Raw genomic sequence first — 19,935 nt, 5'->3', positions numbered from 1 at the left:
AAGGTGCTACATAGAGCACACATAACAGGAGCAAGATTGAGCAGGTTCTTTGGAGTGGAGGACAAATGTGGGAGGTGCGGCGGAAGCCCGGCAAACCACGCACTTATGTTTTGGGCGTGCCCGGCACTGGAGGGGTATTGGAAGGGAGTGATGGGAGTGATTTCGAAGGTGGTGAAGGCCCGGGTCAAACCAGGCTGGGGGCTAGCTCTATTTGGAGTTGTGGATGAGCCGGGAGTGCAGGAGGCGAAAGAGGCTGATGTTGTGGCCTTTGCGTCCCTAGTAGCCCGGCGTAGGATCCTACTCATGTGGAAGGAGGCGAAACCCCCCGGACTGGAGGCCTGGGTAAACGATATGGCGGGATTCATTAAACTGGAGCAGATAAAGTTTGCCCTGAGAGGATCAGCTCAAGGGTTCACCAGGCGGTGGCAGCCATTTCTCGACTACCTAGAGGAACGTTAGAGGGAAGACAGACGACCTGCAGCAGCAACCCGGGGGGGGGGGGGGGGGAGGGTGGGGGTTTTAGTTTAGGTTATTTTAAACGATTATGGGGTTTAGTTATTTGTTTATTGTTAAAATTTCTTTACTGTTACGTTTGCTTTGTAAGAGGGAAAAAATTGTTGTTTGGAAAAAATTTTCAATAAAATATATTTTAAAAAAAAGGATGGATTTGATCAATTTGCCCACCACCAGCGTAAGACTAACTGGCCTAAAATTGTTCGGCATTTCCTTCGATCTCTTTTTAAATAATGGAACCACGTTTACATTTCTCCAATCGTCTGATACTCGCCTTATAATAATAGCTTATTGTCACAACTTCAATTAAGTTACTGTGAAAAGTCCCTAGTCGCCACATTCTGGCGCCTATTCGGGGAGGCCGGTACGGAATTCTAGTGAGGATTGGAAAATCATCCTCAGAACATCTGCTATCTCCTCCTTGACCACCTTCATAAGCCTCAGAAACAACGCATCTGGCCCTGGCGACTTATCAACTTTAAAGATTCCAACCCTTCAAGTATTTCCTCTCTCTCCCATCCAATATCAGTGTTCCTCCTGGACTACTATATCTGCATCATCAATTTCCTTTATAAAAACGGAGACAAAATATTATTTAAAACCCTTCCCACAGCCTTTGCATCGACACACAAGTTCCCTTCTTCACCTCCATTTTACAATGGCGCAGATAGAAGAATTCCTTTAATGCTGTGGTGATTGGTTTGAATTTGGAAGTCCATAGTTAGGGGTGTTGGATATATTGTAAACAACTCCGTGAATGTCACCACTTCACACATGTAGGGAGATTTACTGCTTAGTCACAGGTTTTCATTAAAAGGTCTTGAGGGGACATTGAAGTACTGGCTTCTGGACAGAACTGACCAATGGTAAACTACCTGTACTGGTTACAATGCTAGATGTGATTTGTAACCAGTTGGTATGGACAGCGTCGCAAAGAAACATGGGTTGAGAGACAAAGTGTGTGAGCGAGAGAGGGAGTGACCAAGAAAGAAGGCAGAGAGCAGGGGCAGAAGGCAGAGAACAAGCTTAGAGGGAGATATACAGTGAGAAAGAGAAAGACGGAGTGAGACAGATAGTAAAAAGAGAAACAGAGACAGAGATAGACAAAGAGAAGAGACACAGATAGAGGTGAACATTCAATGCATTATAAATGGTAGATTCTCTCCTGAACAATTCAGTTATTAAACTGCTGGTGTTGCAAGAAATCCATCTTCAGGTTGCAGCTCTGAAGTAGATAGTTCTGAAATATGTTTTATTATGAATATACTGCACAATACATAACCAATTCCTACCAACTAAACAAAATCTGTTAATACAAATTTCACAGGACAGTAAGATTCATATACAAAGTCTGAATAATGTTACAGTACAATCAAGGGTAGATCTCATTTCAGACACCTAGTTAGCTTATTTTATTTGTGCAGTTTGTACTGGGAATGAAACATATGGCCTTTTTAGGTGCCCATATGTATCAACATCCCCCAGGTCTGTTATTTTTGTGGTCAGATGCAGAGTAAATCTTACTCTACTTTGCTCCAAGAAGATGTTCAACTCTATCCTCCGAGCAACTGCTTCCACTGCACAGACAACATTTCCCACACTCTGGTGACTTGGGCAATTGCGTCTGATCTGCGATTGAGAAAAATCTTTTACATTGGACCCCCTACAGTTAGAAGGTAAAACAATATTTGGATTCTACCTGTCTGAGCTGAACCTGTACTTGGAATGAGGGAGTGAAAGATCAGTCAATTGACATGGGAGTTAGGAGTCAGGCAGAACTGTTTTCAGGCTGGGACCAGCGCCTTTCGGAAAGTACGGAAGAATGGTTAGAATGCAAAGGGGACAGGTGAGGGAATTCCCGTTGCTCCCGGCACAAGAAGTTCAAGATAGGGTGATCCCGGGTGTATGGCTCGGGGAGGGCAAGGTGTCGGAAATACACCAGGAGTTGAAAGAGGGGGAAGCGCTGGTAGAAGAGTTGAAGGGTAAATGGGAGGAGGAGCTGGGGGAGGAGATCGAGTAAGGTCTGTGGGCTGATACCCTAGGTAGGGTTAATTCCTCCTCCTCGTGTGCCAGGCTCAGCCTGATACAATTTAAGGTGGTCCACAGAGCGCACTTGACAGGGGCGAGGTTGAGTAGGTTCTTTGGGGTAGAGGACAGATGTGGAAGGTGCTCAGGGAGCCCGGCGAACCATGTCCATATGTTTTGGTCATGCCCGGCACTGGAGGGGTTCTGGAGAGGAGTGGCGGGAGCAATATCTCAGGTGATGAAAGTCTGGGTCAAGCCAAGCTGGGGGCTAGCAATATTTGGAGTAGTGGACGAACCGGGAGTGCAGGAGGCGAAAGAGGCCAGCATTCTGGCCTTTGCGTCCCTAGTAGCCCGGCGAAGGATCTTGCTAATGTGGAAGGAGGCGAAGCCCCCCAGCCTGGAGAAATGATATGGCTGGGTTCATAAAGTTGGAGAGGATTAAGTTCGCCTTGAGAGGGTCTGCGCAGGGGTTCTACAGGCGGTGGCGACCGTTCCTAGACTATCTCGCGGAGCGTTAAGAGGAAGGTCGGTCAGCAGCAGCAGCAACCTTGGGGGGGGGGGGACTGCCTGGGAGGGTGGGTGAGCAAGAGATAACATGAAGGGTTGGGGAAACTGGCATGTACGGGTGAGGGCCAGTGTACGAAGCTGTGTAAATATATCATTTTGCCATGTATATATCTTGTTCTGCGCGATTTCTCGTCTTTTTTTGTTACGGCGGGGGGGGGGGGGTTATTGTTTGTAAGGGAGAAAAATTGTGTTAAAAAACTTTAATAAATATATTTAAAAAAAAAGAGAATGCAAAGGGAGAATTCCGTGCATTAGTGAAATCCTTTGTATGCTGCAGATTACAAAGGGCAGTGACTTGCACACCAGCCCGGCTTCAATATGAAGTTATTTTAAAGAGGAACCAGTGGGGCAGTACGGTGACGCAGTGGTTAGCACTGTGGCCTCACTGCGCCGAGGTCCCGGGTTCGATCCCGGCTCTGGGTCACAGGCCGTGTGGAGTTTGCACATTCTCTCCGTGTTTGCGTGGGTTTCGCCCCCACAACCCAAAGATGTGCAGGGTGGGTGGATTGGCCACACTAAATTGCCCTTAATTGGAAAAAATGAATTGGATACTCTAAATTTATTTTAAAAAGAGGAATCAGTGTATACATGGATGCAACGGGTTGTTTGGATTTTATGGTACTTTGTATAAGACAGACACAGTTCTCCTTTACACCTGGTTGAAATAGCACCCTGTTGCATGAGAACATCAAACAATGAGTTCCACATCATAAACCAGAAGGTTCACAGTCACATTAATGTACATTCTCCATTTCATTTTAGTATTTTGCCATGCTCACTTCAAGTTTCACAATCAATCATGTGCCGGCAGTCTCAAATTGCGTTAAACATTCTTTATTTAAATGTTCCCGATTTACAGCGTTTCCATGTCTGCTGGAGTGACATAGCACTCAAGTGGTTACCTGGGTGACATTTTCTGCCATTTCAGTATTGTAACAAAGATGATAAAAAACACACGACTGTGTGTAACCAAGCAGGAACACAATCAAATGATATGGAAGATACTTTTGTGTAATTGCTTTAGTGCTTTGCCAAGAGCTCCTTTCAAGCCAGTGTTCTGTAGCTGGTGTTAGGATGGAATAGATGCATTCCTGACAGGGAAAAAAACACACACAGTAGGCTGGTTATAACAATCATTACTTAAAGTTACAGTGCCACAGGGAGCTTTCTCTGTAGCTGAGACACATATAGGAAGTTCCCAAGTTCAGTCGACCTCTGTTAGTTCTAGTGCTGTGGGCAGAGTGAAATGTCCCAAAGCCCATTACAGGAAAGTTAGGGCCAGGTAATTGAAGGCACGGCCACCAATGGTGGTGTGATTAACATCGGGGATGCTTAAAAGGTCTGAATTAGTGTAGCTCAGATATCTCAGAGGGTTGTGAGGCTGGAGGAGATGACAGTGAGAGGGAGGGATTTGAAAACAAAGATATGAATTTTAAAATGGAGGCGTTGCTGGATTGGGAGTTAATGCAGGTCAAGGAGCACAGGGGTGATGCCGGTGATAAGAAACACTGGTATGAGAGATGTTATTGGGACCAATGCCATTATAGCTGGGAGAAAATTTAAAATAGACTGTATGAATATTTGAACAAAGGTCAGATTGAGAGAGCAGAGAATATTAGATGGATATTTCCTGCTCATTTGTATTATTTTTATTAGCAGAGTAACAGCCTGTAGATCGGTACTGACCAATGCAGGTAACTTTCTAGTTAATTGCTAACCTGCACTGGGTAATGAGTAGGAGTTTGTGTACTCACTGTGAGTCAGTGGAATCCAGCCAGTGGTATGCAGAAACTCTGCAGTCTGAAATTATTTCACCCAATAGTCCTGCGGTGGAGCTGGAGGTGAACAGTTCAGCAGGGCAAGACTGAATGTCTGAAATAAAGAGATGGTGATTACCCAACCACTCTGACTAAGTGGCAAATTGAATAAGAAAGATGCTCCTCCATGAGATTCAGTTGGGAACTGCACTGAGGAATCTAGCCCAGGAAATATCAGGTTGAAGCATGTTGGTATAAAAACAGAAAATGCTGGAAATACTAAGCCAGTCTGACAGCGTGTGGGGAGAGAGAAACAGTTAATGCTTCGAGTTGAATATGACTCATATTCAAGTCATAATCAACATGAAATGTTAACTATGTTTTTCTTTCCACAGACCTGATGTGTATTTTCAACACTTTGTTTTTATTTTAGTAGCTGTAGCAGTTTGCTTTCACTGTAGCATGTAGAGTTAACCTGAGCTCCACCAGGTGGCAACAGGGACATTGCAGTCAGCCACAGCATCCCGAGCAAGACTGAGCAAAAACAACTGCTCATCAATACTCTGTTTCCTGTCACTCTACATACTTCATGTCTATGCTGCTGTTCCCCTTTTATTGTTTGGGTTTCAACTTTGCTGGAGATTTTGTAACATTTTATCAAATGCATTTTACAAGTCCTTGCACACCAATCTGCTCTTATCAACCCTTTCCGTTACCTCATCAAAATTTTCCCTTGTTTTCTCCTGCTCCATGTACGTGCACCCCCAAACCCAGAGCCTCAAGACGGAGAGTGGGCAGTCTCTTCTTGGATCAACACTGATGATGATATTGATCTGACTGCTGGTGGCACGCGAGTGATCTGTGTAAATTCATTTCCCTTCCACCAACATAGCTGAGATAGGGAATTCAACAGCAGGACACAATGTGTTTGGCTCTAGAATGCAGTTCATCCACCTCTCATTAATGCATCTCTGCAGAGCAGTACCTGGGTGTCGAGGCCCCAGTAATATTCTGGTGAATCTGTGCTGCAACTTCCCCATGGCCAATAAATCCTTCTTGAGGTCTGGTTATCCAAAACTGGCACAGTTACTCCTGGTGGGGTTCGACCAACTGAAGCAATATTCCCCATCGCCCCCTCAATATTGAAATCCAGCCTATTTAAAACATTTAAAGTCCCCAATTCTTTTTTTTTCCAGATTAAGGGCCAATCCACCTATCCTGCACATCTTTGGGTTGTGGGGGTGAGACCCGCCCAGACACGGGGAGAATGTTCAAACTCCAGACAGACAGTGACCCGGGTTCGGGATCAAACCTGGGTCCTTGGCGCTGTGAGGCAGCAGTGCTCATCACTGAGTCATCGTGCTGCCCCCGTAATGCAGCCTTTTGAGATAAAGGCCAACATTTCATCAGTTGGCAGCACCATGCCAGATCCGCTGCGCTAGACCCATCCTGCCAGACGACTAGCATGACCTTGATGTAGCAGTGCCAAGAGGTCAATGACAAGTGAACATGGATGGGATCTGCCTCAGCTGTGAAGACTTCCATGTTGGAACAGCTTACTCGCATTCACTGTCGAGGTTCACAGACAGTATGCTGGGACTGTAGCAAAATGAGAAATCGCTGCCTTTAAGATATAAATAAGGAGGTGGGAAAAAACACAACTACTTACTTGAAACGATCTTTAACTTCTCAACGGATTTGGGAACATCATAGAGCCCACTCTGACAGTTTACTAACAAGAAAAAAACAATCATTTATATTCATCAGAGACTGAAAATCTTAACTGCAGATTCCATCATTTCTCTCGTTCTTCCTCTCCCCACCACCAAACTTTTCCCAGCCACACTATTCCCTGCCAAAGGCAATATCACTGCAAAGTTCTGCTGAGGAAGGTATTTGAGTTGCCCATGGATATCAGAATCTTCTTTCTCTCTTGTGCAGGGATATCAGAATCTTCTTTCTCTCTCTTGCCCAGGGATATCAGAACTCTCTTTCTTTCTCTCTCTCGGAGGCAGCACTGCTTATTCCAACACAGCCTGTTCAAACATGAACCAGTGACAAAAGCAGTGACTGACATTGCTGTGGAAACCCAATTCTTTCTTTGTCTATTCTGCCAAGTTGCTGATCTCAACCATCCTGCTGTGGGAAAGACATGACGAAGGTGAGAATGGGTGAACAGCTGAGAAGGGCTGACTTTGTACAAGTCCCTTGGTAGCTGAGACTAAATAGCAACGTTCGAGACTTGGGAAACTGTAGAGCTTCATGAACAGAACGGTGCATCAGAGTTTAAATACAACACAGAGTACTGTATGCATCCTCACAGTGCTGCGGACCCGGGTCACTGTCTGTGTGGAATTTGAACATTCTCCCGTGTCTCTCAATCCAAAAAGATGTGCACGGTAGGTGGATTGACCACTCTAAATTGCCCCTTGTGGAAGGGAAGTCAATGAGTTACCAATTTAGAAGCATGCTGGGAATATTGACTATATTTTCACACTACTTTTGAGCGAAAATAAGTAGGTCAAGTAATGTAAACTAAATACTGCTTAGTATTTTGTACTCAGCCTTATTATGATAATAAGTTGTTCTTCCGAAGGACAACAAAATGCGTACTTGAATTGTTTTTAAACCAAGGGCAAAATATTCATATTCCCTCTTGCGTATGTTCCCAAGCTTTATCTCTTCAAAGTTGTTTATTTCACACTAAATATAATGGTTTTTGGCTGTATAACTCAGTGCGGTGCCTGGCTTTGCAGCTAGAACACTCTCTCTCTGCAAATATATTTGTGTAAATAAATTTCCTGAAATCGAACCTCGAGGAATTTGTCTTTATTATGATTTCCACGACACCCTTTAATTGGGAAAAAAAAATTGGTACTCTAAATTTATTTTAAAAAGAGATCTATATGCACATTCAGATCAGATACACAAAGCTCCATTTGCAAATTTAGATGGAATATCAGAGACTTTTGATTCTGGAGATTCTTGATGGACAAGGGAGTGAAAGGGTATGGCGGGTAGACAGGAAGTGGGATTGAGGCCACAATCAGGTTTGCCATCATCTTATCAAATGGCGGAGCAGGCTCAAGAGGCCAAATGGTAATCCTGCTCCTAATTCGAATGTATGTTCATGTGACATTCAGAGGAGTTGCCCAGATACCATTGCATACATTTAGAATAGATATCCAGAGATCTGAGTGTACACTTGGATAAGATATACAGAGACTCATGGCCTTGTTCTGCACTGTAACCAATCACGGTTTGTCGATGTACCATTTGTCAATGTACTCTGTCGATGATTCTTTAAAAAAAAAAAATTTAGAGTACCCAATTAATTTTTTCCAATTAAGGGGCAATTTAGCGTGGCCAATCCACCTAGCCTGCACATCTTTGGGTTGTGGGGACGAAACCCACGCAAACACGGAGAATGTGCAAACTCCACACGGACAGTGACCCAGAGCCGGGATCGAACCTGGGACCTCGGTGCTGTGAGACAGCAGTGCTAACCACTGCGCCACAGTGCTGCTTCCGATTATTATTTTTTGTCTACTATGTACGTACTGTGTATGTTCCCTTGGTCGCAGAAAAATACTTTTCACTGTACTTCGGTACATGTGACAATAAATCAAATCAAATGTGTACATCTAGGCAAGATGCACAGAAATTCACATGTACTTTTACAAAGGTCTGTACTGCGTTTAATTATGATGTACAGGGCCTTTGAATGTTTAGTACAATACACTGAACGATGATACATCATATTTAAGACTGGTACAGGCTCTACAAAGGGTATAGGTCTTCATTGCCTACTCAGATTGCTGGAACAGCATTTCTAGGGTTCAATCCTACACCTGTAATAAGGCTGCAACAAATGTTTAACTCTTTACAGAGATATGTTAATACTTGTACCTCTGCCAGCAACCTCAGGCCATGGACTCTGAGCAACATCTGTCTTTGTCCCTTGTTTATTTGGGAGCTGGTTACATGCAATATCTGGAAGTGAGAAAGATCAAGACAAATCAACATTAAATGAAGTAGCCACACAGCGGGATAAGCACGAGCTTCCCCTTGCTGCCACATGGGGCTCTATCTCCTTAATCTGTTGGGTTCATGGTGTAAGGTGTAAGGTTTCTAAGGCAGAGTTTGTGGCATCTCAAATGTGTGCGTGGGTTTCCTCCGGGTGCTCCGGTTTCCTCCCACAGTCCAAAGATGTGCAGGTTAGGTGGATTGGCCATGATAAATTGCCCTTAGTGTCCAAAATTGCCCTTAGTGTTGGGTGGGGTTACTGGGTTATGGGGATAGGGTGGAGGTGTTGACCTTGTGTCGGGTGCTCTTTCCAAGAGCTGGTGCAGACTCGATGGGCCGAATGGCCTCTTTCTGCACTGTAAATTCTATGATAATCAATGATTAATCTAGGACAAAGGTTTGGCACAACATCGTGGGCCGAAGGGCCTGTTCTGTGCTGTATTTTTCTATGTTCTATGTTCTAAGAATGCCCGAGAGCAGGATGACCACTCTCATAAACCAGTGGAACCAAGCAAAATAAAATTAAGGAAGTTGAAACTCTAAAAATGAGAATAATTGAATTAAATAAACAAATACTGTATAGGCTATAGTCCAGAAATTCACAATGTTACCTTTAAACAGGGTTTCATTATCCGCATCCTCCTCCCCTGTGCTGGATGATGTTACGCTACTGGAGCTCACATAGTATGGTTCAACTGCAATTAGACATCAGACCATAGTCAAATGTAGCACTGAGCAAATCAGACTGCCAATAGAAGTACCCAATTCCGCCATTAGAACTTTGTTACTGACCTAAACTGTTGAAAGACTTAAACAAAGTCTCCCGAGATGCAACAGGAGATTTGTGGAGATGTGCTGCATCTGAGGTGAAGTCCTGACTCTGTGTATCTGAGGATCTGAACAATACGGAGGAATGTTCCTGCTTGGCCATGTCCTGACGCAGTGATGCTGCTCGTTCAATCAGGCAGGGAATGTCGTGCCTAGGGAAGGAATTCTGAGTTACAAAGTGAAGGCATTTTCAGAGTAATTTTCCACTATCGGGAAAATAAAGGACAGTACAAATCACATCGGGTATCTCACTCCTCTTATACACAACCTGTCTCACGTGCTTGCTCCCTCAGCATTTGGAGGCACACAGATATTCTCACAAGCAGGTAGTTTGAAACACTCGTTTAAACATTCTTACACTCCAACTCTGCCGAGAATTTTCATGTTCTCAAACATAACCTGCGTTTTTATAACACTCAAGTTGCTTTCCATCAATGTCTCACTTTCATACAAATATTCTATCACACACGTTTCTTTCACATGGGGACAAACTCTGTACCAATCTCCAAGGCTCACAAATATTCCCTGATTCTCGGAGGATAAATGCATGATGAAAAGTGCACATTATAAAAGTTACAGGTAAGCTGGTTCCTGTACCTACCCTTTTGCAAACACTTTATTGCTGCCCCGTTAATTCCGATGTCATTAGACTTTCATTCTGGAACAGACAACAGGTCCTATGCAATGTTTCTACTCCTATGTGCATTTTCAATTCAAACAAATCATTTATTTTTATTGGAATATCTTTCATGTATTCTGTCAACATCCATTTCCATGTGTGCTGGTGATACATTATAAAGTATCAGTGGTTCCTCTGGTGCCCCAAGCTTCCCATCACAGCATGCAACAATATTTTAAACTTTGTCTCTATTGCTCGGTATGTAGGAGTATTCCAAGAATTCAACATTTCAAATAAATGATTTTTCAAAATCAATTTTGAATTCACTCTGGACTCGGTGAGTGGGGATTATTTCTTCTGGCCACTGGATCAGTAACCAAGGGCCACAGATTTTACATAATCGGCATATGAACTAGAGGGGAAGTTTCTCTGCATTGAGGTAATTGGTAAAAAAAAAAAGCAGAGCGGGGTTGAGGAAAATAATGTTTTACACAGGCAGTTATGATGATCTGGAGCACACTACCAGGAAGTGTGGTGGCAATAAGACATGTACCTGAATAGGGTTACAGGGAAAAAGCTACATTGTGGGACTAAATTGGACAGTTCTTTTAAAGAGCTTGAAAAGTCTGATCCTTTCTGGCTAATGGGCGTCACGGTAGCACAGTGGTTAGCACTGTTCCTTCACAGGCCCTAGCACTGTTCCTTCACAGCGCCAGGGACGGGGTTTGATTCCCGGCTTGGGTCACTGTCTGTGCGGAGTCTGCACGTTTGCCCCGCGCCTGCGTGGGTTTCCGCCGGATGCTCCGGTTTCCTCCCACAAGTCCCGAAAGACGTGCTGTTAGGTGAATTGGACATTCTGAATTCTCCTTGTGTGTACCCGAACAGGCACCGGAATGTGGCGACTAGCGACTTTCACAGTAACTTCACTGCAGTGTTAATGTAAGCCTACTTGTGACTAATAATGATTATTATTATTCTGAAGTAATATTCTGGATATCAGGAAATGTGTGCCTGATACTGGCAAGGCTCACCATGTGCAGGCAGAATTCTTCTTCCCAGGTCCAGGAAGCTGCATGGCTTTCCACAGAAACTCCATCCACACGGCACGCAGGTCCGACCTTTCTGCAGCCTGACACACAAAACAAGGAGACTGGAGTGAAGAAGGAGTAGAAGAATGTCAGCATTCTTAATCCATGTAATGAAGCAGAGTAATTGAAAGTGGGGATTGAGTAGTACAAGTCTGGATCGGAGCTGTATTTAGAGCACAGAACAGTCCACCTTTCTCACCTGTGAAGTAAATGTTATTTTCATATTTTGGGGTTTGTGTTGTTCTGGGGTAGTTAATCATCCCTACTCCTCTGGGGATATATACAAGTGGCTGGGGGAGCAGGGAGGCGAGCGGGTGGTGAAGATCAAGGAGAAATGGGAAACGGAGTTGGGAGGGGAGATCAATTGGGTAGCATGGAGCGACGCACTGCGAGGGTAAATGGGGCCTCCTCTTGTGCAAGGATGAGCCTGATACAGTTTAAGGTGGTGCACAGGGTGCATATGACTCGGGCGAGAACGAAAGAAAGAAAATGAAAGTCGCTTATTGTCACAAGTAGGCTTCAAATGAAGTTACTGTGAAAAGCCCCTAGTCGCCACATTCCGCGCCTGTTCGGGGAGGCTGGTACAGGAATTGAACCGCGCTGCTGGCCTGCCTTTGTCCGCTTTAGAAGCCAGCGATTTAGCCCTGTGTGCTAAACCAGCCCCTGTGGGTTCTTTCAGGGGGTTCAGAATGTGTGGGTTCTTTCAGGGGGTAGCAGATGAGTGCGAGAGGTGTGGGTGGGGGCCAGCGAATCATGCGCACATGTTTTGGGGTTGTGAAAAATTGGGAAGATTCTGGGCGGGAGTGTTCACGGTCTTAACCAGGATAGTGGAGGAGGAGGTGGCCCATGCCCTTTAGTGGCGATATTTGGGGTTTCAGAGAAGCTGGAGCTCATGGAGCGGAGGAAGGCCGATGTCTTGGCCTTCATCTCTGATTGCACAGCGGCGAATTTTGCTGGAGTGGCGGTCGGCATCGCCACTGGGGGTAGCGACTTGGTAGGTGACCTGTACGACTTCCTGCGATTAGAGAAGATAAAGTATGAGTTAAGGGGCTCTTCAGGGGGGTTTGAGGAAAGGTGGGGGGTGTTTGTGACCTTGTTTGAGGGGCTGTTTGTCGAGGGGGAGGGGGGTGAAAAAGGGGAAAAATCTGTACGGACTGCATAGTTGATTGTTGGGAAGTATGTTTTCCAGGATGTTTAGTCGCTGTAACCTGTTTTGATAGATGTTTGTAATAAAATGCATTTTTAAAGAAAATCATCCCTACTCCTCAAGACCCGTGCAGGTTATAACAGTGGTTTTCCTACATGTCGTTGTACGCTAGGAGGCTGTTGAGATACACTATGCAATTGGACTACTTGGTTAATCAGCCTTTGGAAGAGAGTCAGCGGGTCCAAAGAGCGTAACTTGACACTGGTATAACCTGTTTGGAGTTACAAAGGTGGAGATTTCCTTTGCGCGGGCTGTCAAGAGAACCTGCCAGTATTCCTCAAGTAAACCCAACTTTCTGATACAGACTGCTTTACCTACCCCACCTATGCAGTCTTTCAGCTGGGGCATTGATTATCATAGAATTTACAGTGCAGAAGGAGGCCATTCAGCCCAGCGAGTCTGCACCGGCTCTTGGAAAGAGCACCCTACCCAAGCCCACACCTCCACCTTATCCCCATAACCCAGTAACCCCACCCAACACTAAGGGCAATTTTGGACACTAAGGGCAATTTAGCATGGCCAATCCACCTAACCTGCACATCTTTGGACTGTGGGAGGAAACCGGAGCACCCGGAGGAAACCCGCGCACACACGGGGAGGATGTGCAGACTCCGCACGGACAGTGACCCAAGCCGGAATCGAACCTGGGACCTTGGAGCTGTGAAGCAATTGTGCTATCCACAATGCTACCGTGCTGCCCACAGTGTTTTAGGAGTGTTTTTATTTAAGGAACTAAAATGTAAAGGTCACAGGGGCAAACTCGACAGTTGAGAACATGGAAACCTTTGTTTAAGCCATTGGCTGCGAAATATAATGCAATAAGTGCAATAGCCATATCTAATCTGCACAGACATTGGCTAAACTTGCTGTCTTACTTACCAGCAATTTTCTTTTCCCGCTTTTCATGACTATTTCAAATGGATACTCGTGGTTTGTGGCTTTGATTTCTCTCACTGATTGAACCTGTCATTGGATAAGTTCTGTGATTAGTGCATTTGATCGTTTTGTAATTATATTCATTTGCCGTTTTTCCTTCTTCTCCTGAAGGCCTCAACTCTTGCTGCAATACAACCCCAAAAGAATTGGTCACCACCTTACTAAAGCAGCCATTTTTTATGTCAAGTCTAGCCAATAGGCTTATGCAACTGGTGTACATTTGAATACAAACCAAAAGGAGTTGAATTTGATTCCAATTTCCAACTCACCCTAAAGTAGAAACCATGAAAATGCACTCTCTCCTCCGCATGCCATTCCAGAGAGTTTAGCACATAATCCAGGTTTATGCAGCAGTGAGTACTGAGAGAGCATTGCTCCAACATCTTTCAGATGTGGTTTTATACGAAGGCACCAGCTGCTCACTCAAGTTGATGTAAAAGGTACTATTGATCTTTGCAGAGGCGTTGGCTATATCTCCTCGGTATCCTGGCCAAATTTATCACTCAATCATAAGTCACTAAAACAGATGATCCTGCCATTCATCCCATTTGTGGGACCGTGCTGCGCACAAGTTGGCTGCCATGCACCTACATTGTATAAGTGACTACATTTTAAAACGGTCACAGACTATGGGAAGTTCAGAGGTCATGAAAGTCGCTTTAGAAATGTTAAATTCTTCCTATCGTCTTTCTAGTTTCTGATTCCAGCTTGTGTTCCAATTTTGGGAAACTAACATTCAAAATATTAATCGTTTGAAGGGAGGCACAGTGGCCCCGGGTCAGTGTCCGTTCTCCCTGTGCCTGCATGGGTCTCACCCCCACAACCCAAAAAGATGTGCAGGGTAGGTGAATTGGCCAAGCTAAAATTGCCCCTTAATTGGAAAAGAAATAATTGGATACTCTAAATTTATAAAGAAAATATTAACCGTTTGAGGCCTTCAAGTAGATTAGTTTGTAGCTTACTTCAGGTATCCATTGTTAATGCAAACTATCCAAACTTAAATGACAGCATTTAACTCATTGCTGTATTACATACATATATACATTCTACACATTAGCTAATCTTTATAGATTGTAACTAGTAATTCAGTCCCAGGTATCTGTTATTCTATATTTTTTTTAAAAAATATGTTTTATTGAATTTTTTTTCCCAAACAAGTTTTTCCCCTCTTACAAAGCAAACGCAACAATAATACAGAAATTTTTAACAATACACAAGTAACAAAACCCCTTTATCTTTGACTTAAACTAAACTAACCCCCCCCCCCTCCCCCCTGGGTTGCTGCTGCTGGTCATCTGTCTTCCCTCTAACGTTCCCCTAGGTAGTCGAGAAATGGCTGCCACCGCCTGGTGAACCCTTGAGCCGTTCCTCTCAGGGCAAACTTTATCTGCTCCAGTTTAATGAACCCCGCCATATCATTTACCCAGGCCTCCAGTCCGGGGGGTTTCGCCTCCTTCCACATGAGTAGGATCCTGCGCCGGGCTACGAGGGACGCAAAGGCCACAACGTCGGCCTCTTTCGCCTCCTGCACTCCCGGCTCTTCCGCAACTCCAAATAGAGCTAACCCCCAGCCTGGTTTGACCCGGGCCTTCACCACATGCGAAATCACTCCCGTCACTCCCTTCCAATACCCTTCCAGTGCTGGGCACGCCCAAAACATATGTGCGTGGTTTGCCGGGCTCCCGCCACACCTCCCACATTTGTCCTCCACTCCAAAGAACCTGCTCAATCTTGCTCCCGTTATGTGTGCTCTATGTAGCACCTTAAATTGAATCAGGCTAAGCCTGGCACATGAGGAAGAGGAATTTACCCTGCTTAGGGCATCAGCCCACATACCCTCCTCTATCTCCTCCCCTAGTTCTTCTTCCCACTTTCCTTTTAGTTCGCCCACCGACTCCTCCCCCTCTTCCCTCATCTCTCATCTCTCGGTAAATCTCTGACACCTTGCCCTCTCCGACCCACACCCCTGAAAGCACCCTGTCCTGTATCCCCTGTGTCGGGAGCAACGGAAATTCCCTCACCTGTTGTCTAGTAACTGTTATTCTATATTTAGACCACCTAAATCTCTCAATTCGATTCTAGCCTACAACTCACTCCTGGTATCAGTTATTCTATATTTAAACAAAATCTCTGAACCCCTCAATTAGTTCCAGCTAATAACTCATTCATAGAACACACAGAGCAGAAGGAGGCCATTCGGCCCATCGAGTCTGCACCGACCCACTTAAGGCCTCACTTCCACCCTATCCCCGTAACCCAATAAACCCTCCTAACCTTTTGGACACCAAGGGCAATTTAACATGGCCAATTGACCTAACCTGCACATCTTTAGACTGTGGGAGGAAACCGGAGCACCCGGAGGAAACCCACGCAGCCACAAGGAGAATGTGCCGACTCCGCAAAGTGACCAGCGGGAAATCGAACCTGGGACCTCACTTGTGCTACCTGGTATCCAATAGATTCCGTGGTATCCATTAGCTACGAGCCATATAAAGTGCTCAGATAGATTCAAGCCTGTAACTCACTTCTGCACTATAACATATGCAGCTTAGAAGGGGCCCTTCCAGCCCATTGTGTCTCTGCTTGAATGAGACATCAATTAGTCCCCTGTTCATTCTCCATAGCCTTGAAAATTTTTCATTCTCAAATATTGAAAATAATTATTGAATTTGACTTCACCATCCATTCAGACAGTTCATTCCTGATCATGATAACTTGCTGAGTAAACTAAATTCGCTATCTTGCCTTTCCCTCACAAATACTTTGGACAACCTTACTGAAGCGTGGTTCCCAGAATTGGACACAATAGCTGCGCTCTAACCAATCATACATAAAGGGTCAGCGTTACTTCCTCGCATTTGTACTCTATGCCTCTTTTTATAAAGCTTGCGTGCATTTTTAAACAGGTTTATCAGCTTGTCCTGCCAACTTCAAAGGTGTGTGTATGACAACCCCCAGATCTCCCTGACCCTGCACACCCTTGAAAACTTTACTGCCTCTCATTTTTCCTGGTCCTTCATAACCCTTTGAATCCCTTGATTAGATTCCAGATTTTAGCCCCACTGCAATCTAGTGACATTCTCTGTAATCCTTCTTTGTGAAAGGAAAAATACCCTTTAGTGAATAACGACTAAAATATTCACATTTATACAGTTCAGTAAATCACTTGATCCGAGTAGGGATATACTTACATTACCATCAGGTGATTCTTGCACAAACTTTCTCAAGAACTTACCCAGTAGCTTCTATTTTTAGTACTGAGTGCTGAGTTTATTTTACGGTCTCTCTGATACAGGTAACAATTTGTTCAGAGGTTAGATTTTAAAAGTAGGGCTGGATTAGCTCAGTTGGCTGGAGAGCTGATAAACGTCAGGACCCTCATGGACAACACCAACAGCAACAGACCCGAACATCACACGCCATCACAGCCCGGGACCTCCGACGCCACAACGTTGACATTATAAACATTGACATTGCTGCCTTGAGCAAAACACGACTGGTAGGAGACGGCCAGCTTATAGAACATGTTACCAGGTGTACCTTCTTCTGGAAACCAGAAGAAGAACGCCGTCTCTACGGGGTCGGCTTCGCTGTAAAAGAAGAGTTCTTCGGACGTCTCAACGAACTCCCCGGGGGTGGGGCTCATAACCTTACGGCTGACCCTGGCCCAGAAACAGCACATCACAGCCGTCAGTGCCTACGCCCAACCTTAGATGCAGTAGACGAGTCAAAAAGAGGCATTCTAGGCAGCGCGATGGCGCAGTGGTTAGCATTGCTACCTCACGGCGCCGAGGTCCCAGGTTCGATCCCGGCTCTGGGTCACTGACCGTGTGGAGTTTGCACATTCTCCCCGTGTTTGCGTGGGTCCCACCCCCACAACCCAAAGATGTGCAGGGTAGGTGGATTGGCCAGGCTAAATTGCCCCTTAATTGGGAAAAATGTATTGGGTACTCAAAATTTATATTAATAAAAAGAGGCATTGCACTCCAGCCTCGACCAATCGCTGTCCCACATCCCAAAGGGAGACAAGCGGATTCTTCTCGGCGACTTCAATGCCAGAGTCGGGAAGGACGCAAATCTTTGGAAGGTCGCGTTAGACAGGGAAGGCGAGGGGAAAAATAAATGCCAACGGACTCTTCCTCCTGATAAAATGTTTAGAACATGACCACGTCATCATACAAACCCTATTCTGCAGAGAGACCAGCAAAGGACCTCATGGCAACACCCTCGCTCCAAGCACTGGCACCTACTGGACTACATCATCATCTGGGCAAGGGACCGCAAAGATGTCCGCATCACGACCACGACCGACCGGAACGGACGACTGTTGGACTGACCACCAACTAATCCGCTCTACCATCCCCATCACCCTGGCCCCAAACCGAAAGAGGCAGAAGAAACTCTGTTGCAGTAGATTCAATATCGCTGGACTCAAAGACCCCGAGAAGAAAGAGCTGCGCAGTCGGCACCTCACAGTTAACCTGGCGACGAGAACGTGCCAGAGCCACAGGACACCCACAGCGCCTGGTCCGCCTTAAAAGCTACCATAGTCAGCATCCGCGGGGAGACACTCAGGTTCTCGACCAGGAAACACCAAGACTAGTTCGACGAGAACGATCTGGAGATCCAGGATATTCTTGAGCGCAAGTGCAAGCCAATCCTGAATTGGCAACTACACCAAAGCTCGAGTGCGAGGAAACAACTGAAGTCCGAGGTGCAGCAAATAACCCACGACCTAAGTAACAGACGGTGGGTACAAAGAGCGCAGGAGACTCAGCAACTCGCCGACAACCACAATGTGTGTGGCTCCTTCAGCACTAATCAAAGGCAGAGTGGCAGTCAACACCCACTGGAGAGAAAACTTGGAGGACCTCCTCAACTAAGACACGACCTTCGCGCAAGCGGACTTAACACCATCCCGCAACGTGCTACCTGCCATCGTCTCAGTGCAAGCCAGTTCGCCATGAGGAGGAAAAGGCCATCCGACAGCTGAAGAACAACAAGGCCTCTGGTGCAGATGGAATCCCCGCAATGGTACCAAAATGCAGCGGAGATGCACTCTTGACAAGAATCCACAACTGCATCAACATTGTCTGGAAGGAAGAGAGCATGCCGGATGATCTCAAGAGATGTCTTAATTGTGACCACCTTCAAAAAAGGAGACAGGTCCAACTGCGGAAATTACAGAGGGATTGACCTGCTCTCCGCCACGTGAAAGGTCATCACAAGAATCCTCTTCAACTGCCTATTCCCAGTGGCTGAAGAGCTCCTCCCATCAAGAGGCTCAATGGACAAGATCTTCAGCAGGTGACAAATCCAGGAAAAGTGCAGGGAGCAGCAGCAACCTCTGTAGATGGCCTTCCTCAATCTCACAAAGGTCCTCGAACCGTGAGGGACTGTGGAACATCCTCCTCAAATTTGGCTGCCCGAGAAATTCGTCATGATTCTCCACCTGCTCCGCAATAACATGTAAGCCGTGATTCTCACCAATGGAATCACCACAGACCCAATAGGTGTGCAAACTGGAGTCAAGCAGGGCTGCGTCATCGTACCAACGCTCTTCTCCATCTTCGTTGCAGCAACACTACACCCCATCACCATGCAGCTTCCCACTCTAATGGAGCTAACCTAACAGAGAAGCGGGAAACTGTTCAACATCTTATCCCTCCAGGCCAGAGCCAACATCACCCCAACCTCAGTCATCAAGCTGCAGTACACAGACGCCGCCAGGGTGTGCACACATTCCGAGGCCGGGCTACAAAATATCATGGACACATTCACCAAGGCATATGAGTGATTGGGCCTCAGAGTAAACATCCGGAAATCAAAGATTTTCTACCAGCCTGCACCTGCCACACAAAACTGTCTGCCAACAATCAGGATCCATGGTGAGCCCCTGACAATGTGGATCATTTCCCATACCTCGGAAGCCTCCTCACGGTGTGAGCAGACATCAATGATATCCAGCATCGCCTCCAATGCACCAGTGTAGCCTTTGGACACCTGAGGAACAGAGTGTTCAAAGACCGAGACCTCAAACCCAGCACCAAGCTGATGGTGTACAGAGCAGCCGTGGTCTCCGCCCTCCTGTATGCATCAGAAACATCGACAATGCACAACAGACACCTCAAATCCTTGGAGAGATATCACCAATGCTGCCTCCACAAAACCCTGCAGCTCCACTGGAAATGAAATGAAATGAAAATGAAAATGAAAAGAAAATCGCTTATTGTCACAAGTAGGCTTCAAATGAAGTTACTGTGAAAAGCCCCTAGTCGCCACATTCCGGCGCCTGTTCGGGGAGGCCGGTACGGGAGGCAGGCTAGGCGTACCAATGTGAGCATCCTTGCCCAGGCCAATATCCCCATA

General features: G+C 45.7%; 1 protein-coding gene across 2 annotated transcripts in view; it reads right to left on the bottom strand.

Annotated features, from left to right (window-relative positions):
- Positions 1 to 1,748: 1,748 nt before the first annotated feature.
- Positions 1,749 to 19,935, bottom strand: part of LOC140395698 (uncharacterized) — a 32,934-nt gene continuing 14,747 nt past the window's right edge. Inside the window, exons 4-11 of one of the 2 annotated variants that reach the window (XM_072483781.1) lie at positions 13,510 to 13,593; positions 11,367 to 11,485; positions 9,681 to 9,868; positions 9,500 to 9,583; positions 8,772 to 8,855; positions 6,532 to 6,594; positions 4,860 to 4,977; positions 1,749 to 4,196 (exon numbers count right to left, since the gene is read on the bottom strand). In XM_072483781.1, the coding sequence (XP_072339882.1) occupies positions 4,175 to 4,196; positions 4,860 to 4,977; positions 6,532 to 6,594; positions 8,772 to 8,855; positions 9,500 to 9,583; positions 9,681 to 9,868; positions 11,367 to 11,485; positions 13,510 to 13,593 (762 nt within the window). In that variant the 3' untranslated portion in view covers positions 1,749 to 4,174. The remainder of the gene's footprint in view (positions 4,197 to 4,859; positions 4,978 to 6,531; positions 6,595 to 8,771; positions 8,856 to 9,499; positions 9,584 to 9,680; positions 9,869 to 11,366; positions 11,486 to 13,509; positions 13,594 to 19,935) is intronic. The other variant, XM_072483782.1, reaches the window with a different exon arrangement.

This window comes from Scyliorhinus torazame, chromosome 18, assembly GCF_047496885.1.
Source record: "Scyliorhinus torazame isolate Kashiwa2021f chromosome 18, sScyTor2.1, whole genome shotgun sequence".
Classification (NCBI taxonomy): Eukaryota; Metazoa; Chordata; class Chondrichthyes; order Carcharhiniformes; family Scyliorhinidae; genus Scyliorhinus; species Scyliorhinus torazame.
The sequence above is the reverse complement of the archived record's forward strand: the minus strand, read 5'-3'. Positions and strand labels throughout refer to the sequence as shown.